This window comes from Pogonomyrmex barbatus, unplaced genomic scaffold, assembly GCF_055798465.1.
Source record: "Pogonomyrmex barbatus isolate J1 unplaced genomic scaffold, ASM5579846v1 scaffold4, whole genome shotgun sequence".
Taxonomy (NCBI): domain Eukaryota; kingdom Metazoa; phylum Arthropoda; class Insecta; order Hymenoptera; family Formicidae; genus Pogonomyrmex; species Pogonomyrmex barbatus.
In genome coordinates, this window is record NW_028297138.1 from 6,960,051 (window position 1) to 6,971,530 (window position 11,480).

The 11,480-nt window shown below is 29.6% G+C and overlaps 2 protein-coding genes across 2 annotated transcripts; one reads left to right on the plus strand and one right to left on the minus strand.

Moving 5' to 3' along the window:
- Positions 1 to 52: 52 nt before the first annotated feature.
- On the minus strand, positions 53 to 2,918 carry Vamp7 (vesicle-associated membrane protein 7). Its single transcript, XM_089081318.1, has 6 exons — positions 2,651 to 2,918; positions 1,529 to 1,741; positions 1,324 to 1,461; positions 1,085 to 1,243; positions 550 to 642; positions 53 to 470 (listed from the first exon to the last, which is right to left on the minus strand). Exons 2-6 carry the CDS (start codon positions 1,730 to 1,732, stop codon positions 402 to 404), a joined length of 663 nt encoding a protein of 220 aa, XP_088937444.1. The 5' UTR covers positions 1,733 to 1,741; positions 2,651 to 2,918; the 3' UTR covers positions 53 to 401.
- Positions 2,919 to 4,197: 1,279 nt separating this feature from the next.
- LOC105428315 (Mitochondrial amidoxime reducing component) lies at positions 4,198 to 10,854 on the plus strand. The gene is made up of 5 exons (XM_089081317.1): positions 4,198 to 4,546; positions 8,364 to 8,662; positions 9,055 to 9,339; positions 9,995 to 10,272; positions 10,420 to 10,854. Exons 1-5 carry the CDS (start codon positions 4,543 to 4,545, stop codon positions 10,583 to 10,585), a joined length of 1,032 nt encoding a protein of 343 aa, XP_088937443.1. The 5' UTR covers positions 4,198 to 4,542; the 3' UTR covers positions 10,586 to 10,854.
- Positions 10,855 to 11,480: the final 626 nt, after the last annotated feature.

Consider the following 11,480-nt stretch of genomic DNA (forward strand, 5'->3'; position numbering starts at 1 on the left):
CTTGAACAAGGAAAAGTTTTTGCCTTTTTAAAATAAGATATGAAGGTGCATATTCTGGTGTAAAAAATAAAATAGATTTTTTATATATATATATATATATATATATACACATTTTGTCCATAGAGTATAAATCGTGTTACATTTCTTGTAATAATAATCATAATACAAGCATTAGGATAAATATTGCAGACGTATATATATATATATATATATATACATGTATTAGTACAAGCTCTTATCATATCATGTAAAACTAAATTGTTAACAATAGAGTTGTGTATCTAACATAATCACGCGGATTTAACAATTTTCATCAGTCTCATCCTACATTTCTGCGAATTTTTTTTTCTCCCATCCGTAGTTATCAGCGTTTGAACACGTTATTATACATATATTATGCATTAATTTCCAACACATTTTTGCCAAGCCAGTCCTCCGCATGTTATAGAAACAATTACATATATTACAACCTGCAATAATAAAGATGGACAACTTTAGATTGCAATAGAAATTAAAAAGAATATTCGAAATTGATTATAACAGACTCACAATTAAAATTGCGCCTACAATAACATAGATTTTGACATTCTTCCAAAATAAAGAGCGCGCTAGGTTTCTACTTGTTTTCCTGAATGTCACAGACTAGAATAAAAAAAATTAAATTAATATAATTAATTAATATAATATATTAAGTAATAGAATGTAATAGATGACATTACTCAATAGGCAGGATTTTAAATCCTTAATAATTTCTTTTTTGCGCGCGCGCGCGCGCGCGTGCACACACACACACACACACAAAATATATTATTAAAAAAATATATATATTTATATATTTTATATATATATATATATATATAAAACTCAAGATAACAGCTCTTATATTAACATGTTATTTTTTAACAGATTTGCAACACAATGGTTTAAAATCACAATTAAATTTTCTCTTTTAATAAATCAATAATCAAATATGACATCGATTATTCCCTTTTCCTGACGAGAAATTATTGCAAAAAATTAAAAAAATTAAATTTTGTGATATTTAATAATTAATAATATCAATTATAAACACAGTTTTACATACGTTGGCAGACAAATTTTCCGTTTTATTCACAAGCAGTTCCAACCGCTCGCCACGCATAGCTATATTGTCAATATTTTTTACCATAATATCTTTAAGCTCATCTAATTCGCCATGAACTTTGGACAATCTATCAAGATCTTTTGATTCACTGTAATGTTTCTAAAAAAAAGAAAGAATAATATATGTTGAGATAAATATAAGAATAATTTTTTATAGTATATAATCAGATCTATCATTACCATTTCATTGGCCAAAACACGGCCAAATTCTGTGTTCATGGCATAAGCTACGGCAGTTTGAGCACCTAGTCCGTATACGGCCAAAAATCTTCTCTTGATTTCATTGAGATACAAGAATGCTCTAGATCTTTGAAAATCCTGAAATTATATTTTGTTATTCAATCTTAATGTTTGCTAAGTACATTTTAGTAAGTTTAGCACATACATCATCGGTAATGCACATATAAATAAGGCGATTCTCGCATATGTAGTGAAAAAGATAAGGCCCTTGTGAGTATGTAAGTTTGTCATTGTCTGGTGGTATCTTTGCTAAGATCTTCGCTGTGACTTCCTCAAAGTTTCCAACACATGCAGCATGTTTCGCCAATATAATTGTACCACGAGCTACCACGCTGTATAAAATTGGCATTCTGGTATTCTGTAACAGAAGGGCATACATTCAATTAAATAAGATAATATATAAAATTAAAGATATTTTCTTTACATACATCTTTTTTTTAGTAATGGTAACTTCATTTCTTTTTAAATTTTTTTAAATTACCAGCAATAAATGATATAAATGATATTATTACCCAGTGGGATTTCTTTATCATATCTAATGACCAGATGTGCATTTTTTTCAAAGAATATATATATTTTTTCTGAATCAGAAAGAAGAATACAAATATATTTGACATTTACTTCTCTCATAAAAACATTCTTTGTATCTCTTTTCTATTTTTTTATGCACCAGCTGCACTAACTTGATATGAAAAACTTAATAACATTGAATATATAAGTGTTACTTTATTTTACATTTTATTAAATGTTTTAGATACAATGCTAAATATTGTTGTAAATATTGTTTGTTTCATTTTGTGAGATTATCTATGTTTCTATATTAATAAAATAACTCGTTATAATAAAAACGATAATTTTATGCAAAATTTTATTTCTAATTTTATCTTATCCCTGCTTAACTGAGTTCTCCTGTATTCTTTTTCTGGTCGAGCGATCTGGTTACCTTAATCATATCTAACTGAAAACAAGACCACAGCAGACAATACGCAAATAACTGTCTGATCTGTCTCTAAGCATGCAAATTACTCGTTAAAAGCATCATTAATGACACATATCAGCTATGACGTACGAGCAGCAATTGCCGGCGTAAATATCCTATGTATTCTTAATTTTAATCTTTGATTACTCTTTGACAACTCGATGAAATGAGGTTAAATTTCAAGAATTCTTTTTTATTATCGAATAAGTTTTGCTATTTGGACGCGGAGATGTAGCTAGAGTACGTTCCTGACGAAAGAATAAATCGTCAATCCAATGTTCGACCTACCTTGGTACAAAATAAAATATTTAATTGAACGAACAGCTGCGCACTTTTCTATTTACGTTCTCGACGATGCAGTGTGCTGGTATCGTGCGACTTTGTGTCTATCCAATGATTAATCAATTGGTCGCTTCTGTTCGGAAATCTCGACAAAAACATCGAAACACTCTCCACGACTGTAAGATAGTTGATTTCCGTGAAATTAACAATGAGTAAGTATGGATGACAGTTCGTCAGTGGCAACGTAGTTTGGTGGGGCATCTGACGTTTGTGCTCGTTTGCGCTCGTTTGAACTTGCGTACATTAAAAAGCGCGAAATTCAAAACGACAACGCGTCGAAGAACGTCAAGAGTAACTCAACCAAACTCCGGTGTAATCTAACTTAAGCTGACTTTTATCTTAATTCTAACCTTAATTCTAGCTTCCGAAAAATAAAATGTTTTAAAGATATCATAATGTTTAAAAATGTTTTAGAAATATTTTTGAGACATTTTTTAATAGTTTGTAATAGTTTAATAGTTTGGATGTAATTTTATCTTAATTATTATTTTATTTTATATTATGTACATATCACACGAATATAAAGAAACTTATTGAAATGTAAAATTATTATTAATTATTGTTTTATTTCATATTATGTATATATCAAATAGAAAAAAATGTTAATTATTGAAATGTAAAAATGATTAAAGATTAAACTATTAAAAAATATTGCATTTTTATATTTCTTTTTTTGAAAGAGATTTGAAATTTTAAATATATGTTATAGTTCACTCTTATTTCATATTTCTGCATTTCGTTATTAACGTGGAAAATTATATTGGAGAAAAATAAGTTGGAAATAGTCTTTTTTAATCTAATAATTTGAATTTCGAATAAATCCTAAGCTGCATGACTACATAATCTAATAGAATTCAGTCATCCGCTTACATCAAGTGCGCATTAAAGACTTAAAGGCTGTTACATATGAAACATCTGAACGTAGTAGCACAATATAACTTCTTTTAGGATGAAATTATTGATGTATATTTTATTAAATAATATAATAAAAATATAATTGAATATATATTTGTATAGTTGCTTAGAATGTTTATGTACGTTTTATATTTCAATAATTTCATGTTAGCATAACAGCTTTTAGGTTGCACTAATCCAATATAATACGGGTGACTGAATTTGTTATAAGGATAACTTCAACCAGACATTGTTTTAATCCCTGATTAATTCAACCGGAAAGAATTGCTTACTGCAAAATTTCCAACTATATAAATTGTTATCCCTAAGATATATAATTTAATCTTCTTAGCTTATCTTATATAACACATTTCTATATGTCAAATATAAAAAAAAAATTAATTATTTTCTTTATTTTAGTATTAAATAGTACAAATATGACGTATTAATATGTTAATCAGTAATTATAAGGATTGGAAATTATTTTTTATTATTTTTATAATTTGTCACATATTTGTTTCCTAAAATCCTGAAGCCACTAGTCGCAACAGACCGGCGCATGTGCCACCCACATCCGTAGAAAGCCGCGTTCTAATTCTGGACGACGATTCCGGACGACCATATCGATGTTCTCTCGGTTTCGCATAAATGTCGATCCGCCGGTGACTATGCCGACGACTATGTGACTATAATGGTGGAGGGAGATAGCCGAACGTAACACGAATAGATAACGGTGTCTTCGTCCCGAGGAAGGATGGTGTGATGTGCACGTGAAGAGCGAATCAGTGCCGCGAAGGCTGCGAGAAGACGACGTTTGTCGATCGACTATCCGATTCTTCAGGACGGTCCTGAGGAAAGCCTTCGAAATCTTTTCTAAGAGTTGTTTCTGAGACCGTGATCGTCTGCAGAATTTATCGTGACTCTCGTCGATCTTGCTATTAATTATGGGTAAATATCCGACTTATTAATGTCGCTTAATACTCGAGATCATTCCTTTTTTGCTTGTAGAAAGTTCTTTGAAGTAATAGAATGTTTTCTTCGGATGATCTTCTTATCGAGAAGATTAAGTGCCGGTTGAATAAATCGGAATTGAGAGCAGATCAATACATACACGAAACTGATAAAAAAATGAAAAAAAAATGAGAAGTGAAAAAATGAGATTATGAACTAAAGAAGAGAAAATTAAAATTGATACTAAACACAGATGCAAGTGGAAGTGTGATAAAAGTTTAAAAAAAAATGTTAATTTTGCAAGAACTTTTTGATCTTTGATATTTTAGATTCTTTTCAATGAAGACTATAAATATAATTAATAACTAATTATTGTTTAGTTGAATATAAAATGTTAACGATAAAATGTTAACGATAAAATGTTAACGAAACTTTAAATATGCATATATTGCGTCATTAAATGATACAGCAAATTAGCGAGTGATAACTTTAGAGAGCAAGGAAAACATATCAAACGTAATATGAGATAAGGAATTTGATAATTTATCATTTCTCATATTTCACTTCAATGTCAGACGATAATGATGATTGATTATTCTAAATATGTTATACATTAAATTAAAAGATGGAAAAGAGTGAAAAAAATGAGAAATCCATATTTGTGTATAAAATTTTTGTTTTATAAATACATTTATAATATATTCTCAAATTTTTAATAAAAATATAAAATTAATTAGTAAAATTAATTAGTAAAACTAAATGTGTTGTGTGCATGAAATAAAAAATTTTTCTGATGTTTAATGATGGCTCAATATCTTTTTTACATTTATTACATTTTAAAACATAGTATACAAATGATCTATAAATTATAATTTATAACATAAAATAACAAGATATATTTGTTTATTTTATTTAATAAAATCGGCACGAATATATACAACATTCCAGAAAAGCGTAAGAGTGGAAAAGTATTACTCGGGAAATAACTACATGGAATTCAACGTTTTCGCACGGCACATTTATCATCAATGAAAGACGTATATATACATAGATATGTTTCTAGCTATCTTTCAATATCTCTCATTGACAGTTATCTTTTCATTAAGACATTACAATACAAACAATTTGACAAATATGCAATTTCCAGTTAGCATTCATTACAAACTTTAAACCATTTTACTTATTAATTATTATTTATTATTATTATTAATCAATTATTATAAAATAATTTTTTCATGAATTACCACAGTATAAGACATAATTTTAATGTTTGTATTTTTATCTCATGTATATATATATATATATATATATATATATATATATATATATATATATATATGTGTGTGATCAAACCAGTCATGCTTGAAGCGTTAAAGGGACAGCTACGTTTCCCTTACCCTCGAAGATAATGCTTGTTTCTTTCAGTATTGATCCTGCGAAGGGTGCGTGGTCCCCTAGAAGTTCACAATGGGGGATTTCCCCTTTTAGTAGAGAAAATATAATTCCGAATAAAGGGATCGAATAAAACGTAAAGGATCGAATGTGTTTACTATTCTGTTGGTAGTATAAAAATAATTTTATGAAAATAGGCATGTTACATATTGAAATATCTCAGCTATGATGCAAATATTTATATAACTTACAAGAAAAGAAAACATTATAAATAGACTGTGTGAATATGATTAGCTGTTTTTCTTCATACTTTACATTCTTTACATTCTCTTTATTTGTTCGAGAAGACGACCGCAATAACGCACATATAACTTTAAATGCCATGTTATTTGAACTTGTTGTCACTTGCCTCTTACTGTATCTTTCCGTTATCATCCTTTCTCCTGATTTTTAAACAATTGATCCGTTAGTAATGGAACCTGTATGTTGATAAAAACATTAAATGTTTTTCTTTGATCCAGTGTACACACGATAAATTTGTTATTTTTAAAACCGGTTCATCATTACTTAGCATTTCTTAACGTTCTATCCATATTTATAAAAATATTATATTATCTATCGTTTTAAAATTATTTTTAGCCTTATAAGAAAAATTAACTTCGAAAATATTGAATATAATATTGATATTGATAAGAAATCTAAGTCAAGAACGTTCTGCGCATTTTTACTCTTTAAAAGATCTGATAGCAAATAAACACTTTTCTGAAGAGCATGATATAGAAATGTGACATATCTCATTTAAAAAGTGAAGATAATATCATAATTGTTTTGTTTACGTAAGTTACTCGTTTACGTAAATTGCTTTCATAATATATGATAATATCTATCATTGTAAGCTAGGAGTTTTGGAAGAAACAATAGATCCACGTGATTACACACAGAGTGTTAATTACCAGCGCTCAAATAGCGGCTTTCCTCGAATGGAGGAGTTTATCTATAAGTAAAAATAGATTTTATCTCGCGGAAAAGAGCTGGTAAGGTGCTGTAAGGTGAAGGTATTGAAAACTTTAACAGAAAGAATATTCTACGAACTCCGCATTATGCCGGCCCGTTGCGCCTCGTTGCACGTAATTGTATCGTGTACGCGTTAACCGGTCTCGCACGTATGCATATCATTATGTTATACCGAGAGTACGCACAAAGAGAACGCGAAACAATAAATGTACACCGCGTCCACTCCCCGTTTGCCGTTTTTAAGTAACGGCACGTCCGTAATTTCTTTTTCGGAGACGCGGAGCTCACGCCGATTTTCCATCGTAACAATGGCGCACGTGCGCGCATCCGCACATCGAAATTATATCTGTTTTGTAATTGAAATTACTTTCGTCGTTTTCCGCCTTCTTTTGGCAACTAAATGCATCGTAATTTAAAATCATTATATACTGCATTACGGTAAACGACCAGATGACCTCGTTTAATGTCCATTTTATGAAACGTTTCCGCAACTCATAAAACCGGTTATGCATCGCGCGGATTCAATTTTTGTTACGGGAAAGAAATGGGTTGCAGTACGACTTTTTAAGCGATCGACCATGTTGACTGTGAATATGGGGCCCTATTCTTGAAATATATCTACAGTAATCATATTTGTTTTGACGAAGAACAGATCTAAAAGTTTTTAGAGCCTTGTCCTTACATGTTTCTAAATCTATAATTGTCAGGAATTTGTGCATTACGAAATTTTTTTACACAGTATATGTAAAATGAGATACTGTGCAGTTTTCTGATAATTTAAATTGGTTCGACTGTGTTGCAACAAATCCTTGATTTAAATTTAGAACGGATTTGAAATAAAAAAAAGTGAAAACGGATCTAATCTGAATAATTTTAATTAAAAAGATTAAGAATATAATTTACTCAAATTGTATTTTTATTTTATGTACTTTATTTTAAAAATTTATTTATTAGTACGACATTTGACAGTGAAACTCTAATTAGAAAAGAATTTTATATGAAGGACTAAATAAAATAAACAAATAAAGGACAAAAGATTAAGATAAAGGACAAAATTGAGTTTTGAAAAAATAAATAAATTAAAGGCTAACTAGCTACCTGAAATAAAAGACTCATTGTGGACGTATACTAGAGAATTTTCGTACATGAAGTATGTCTAAAGAATAAGACTTCAAAGAGATAAATCCAGCGATTTTATGAATGAAATCACAAAACTGCCCATCCATTACAAAATTGTTAAGACAGCTGATTTTGAGCTGACAAAAATGCACATTTGTATTATACCTAAAATCATACACATACATATTAATTCTTTTGTGTTTTAATCTCTTATGTAATTAGAACTGTAACTATAATTATAAACTATAGAAATACAATAATTTATATTTTATTTTTATTTGCTTTTCAGATAGAACGCGACTTACATACGTCACAACTGCTGCCGTGGGCCTCGGCACGGCGGTTTGTTTCCTCTGGTGGTGGTGGAATAGAAAACAGAAGCCTCAACCACCATCGAAATGGCGAAAAGTCGGAGAATTGAGCGACTTGATGGTGTTCCCGGTGAAATCGCTCGGTGCAATTCGTATGACAGAAATGGAATGCACGCCATTGGGACTGAAGTCTGGTTGGTTGAGAGATCGGACATTGCTCGTTATCGACCTCGAGGGGCGATTTATCACTGCCAGACATACACCCAAAATGGTCAATGTAAGAAGTTATGGAATTAATTTTTATTATTTATTTTTATTATAAGGAAGAAAAAATAAAATATAATTCTTTAGAGTGTTAACTTGTACCTCAGTATAAATATAATTCTCGCTGCACATTCATTGCACATTACATTATGCATTGCATATCTTGCTTCGCATATCTTAACAATAGACTTTAAAATAGAAAATAAATTAACGGAAACGCTATTGAGAGTTTAGGTATATATTCTACCGAACATAGATCAAAACAATTGATCGATACGCGTTATAAACACGGTTCGCTCAGCCATGTTTTCCTTTCATTGTTACATATTTATTATTTATTCGATTAAAAATCAAAAATCAATCACTGCATCTTTTACATTTACATCTCTCTATGTAATGTTGAAGGTGTCACCTAGTATTTCCGGTTCTGTGCTTACGCTTCGCGCTCCAGGCATGATGTCGATGTCGGTGGACCTTGCACAACTTCGCGGCAAAGGTTTCCGGGTTGCTGTGTGGGGTCAAGCGGTACCAGCACGTGATTGTGGCGAGGAACCTGCCCGATGGCTGTCACGGTTCCTTCTTCAGGAGGATGTCGGTCTTCGTTTAGTCTATTATCCATTAGATCGACCGGTGAGACCAGTGAGGCAGAGAAATATTAACGTTTTTCCTTTGGAAGAAGCGAGAGATATGGTAAGTATTTTATATGATATGTTTAATATAATTATTTATTATTATTAATATTAAGAATAATGTGAATAATAATTTTTATTAATGTACAGAGTGTCCCATTTTAAAAGACCCATTGAAATATCTTTTTAAACGCTTTTCTAAAAAAATATTATCACATCTTATATACAATAATTATTAATATCAATAATTTAATTAATATAAATAATTATAAGATTATTTTCTTTTTTATTTTATTTATTCCTGTATGTCTAAATAATCTTTCAACTATTGTAATCATATCTTTCCTCTTTCAAGCATTCCTAACGGAAAGATCGCTCTTTAACTTCGCGCTATATTCCGCTACAACAAAGTTAGCCAATTTGATTTTCTTGCGTCATGCATCTGTTACTAACGTTACAATGATGAATGTCTCAATATAAATTAGAAGAGATTGTTGCGAGAAAACTTAAAAAAACTTAAACTTTGTATATCATTGAGAATCTTGATATAAAAGAATAATTAAAACTTAAATATATTTTTTTAATTATATTTATAAATATAATTAAAAAAATATATTTAAATATATCTTCATAATTTTGAATTATACATTGAATAAAAAATTATTTTCCTATGTTAAATGTTTTAAATAAAAATTGTAAGAGAAATATATCAACAGGGAGCCTATCCAGACGAAACAAGTTATAGTCTGATCAACGAAGCTTCAGTAGCAGAACTTAATAGCCGATTGGATGAGCCAGTCACGCCGCAGCAATTTCGTATGAATTTCGTGGTCAAGGGTGCCACCGCTTATGAGGAAGATAAATGGGATTGGGTGAAGATTGGAAACGTGATTATGAGAAATGTCAGGCCCTGCACAAGATGTATCTTTACTACAATAAATCCAGAAACCGGCACGAAACATCCCAATACGGAGCCTCTAAAGACTTTGAAAACGTACATATATATATTAAAAATATATAAAATTTCTTTAAGCAAATGCAATATGATACGATGTAGTATAAAGGCATACAAAAAATTATATTTTACTTAAGATATCAAAAAATTTAGTTAGTAGTTAATGATAAAAAAATTGTTTTGCAGTTACAGAGGAATAACCGATCCAGCAATTCGATCTGCAATTGGTGACAGTCCAATGATGGGAATTCATCTTGGGTTGCGTGGTCCAAACGGGATGATTCGCTTGGGTGATCCAATTTATGTGGGCATCCCAGAAGAGGAAGCTCCATCTGTGACCTCGCCATCATAGCTACATCGTTGGGACTCCTGCGAAATTTCAGAACACCAACTCGACGTAAACTTGATAGTCGAGAATAAAAATAATGTGACAGCGGAGTCCAGAATTGACAGTGAAATTGATAAAAATGCTAAAATTGATGTATGAAAATTGTGTACGCACAGTATGTACGTAAACTAAGGACAAATGAAGATTAGAAATAAGAATTGTAAAATTGTAAAACTGTATAATTATTAGAGGTTGTTATCTTGTCGGAATGATAAATTTCATGTTGGGTCTAATTTTGTACGATTTAAATCTCTAATTTTTGCATCACACATGATAAAATGATAATATATATGATAATATATATATATATATATAATATATATATATATATATATATATGATATATTTCTAAAGATTTAAAAATATATTTTGTTATATTACCAAAAAATTGCTGTTTATTTCTTAAATATTGTTTATCTAAAATTGTCGAGTTTTAGAATGAAGAGAAAAAAATTTTAATTTGTTTTAAAACATATAAATTGCAAAATTTTCTTTAAATATAGAAAACTAAATCGAGTTGATAATTGTAGCAAATGTTTTAATTTAGTGCATCGTTAAATGATTATATTGTATCCGACTTTAAAACAAAATATAAATACGATTTGTATACGATAATTCATTACAACACAATAATGTATTGCACAGTATATTTTATTTGTTTTCAAGATAAGAAACAGAGAATGATAATGGATATTTATCTTACAGTGGCTTGTTTAAGTTTATCATATTATAAATTTTGCTGTGCGAATGATTCATAAATTCTAAGCCTAGTGGATTGGCAATTTTATTAATACATATAATATATATATAATATCTTTCTAAATATATTTTTGTATCATAAGTTTTTAATAAACTATTG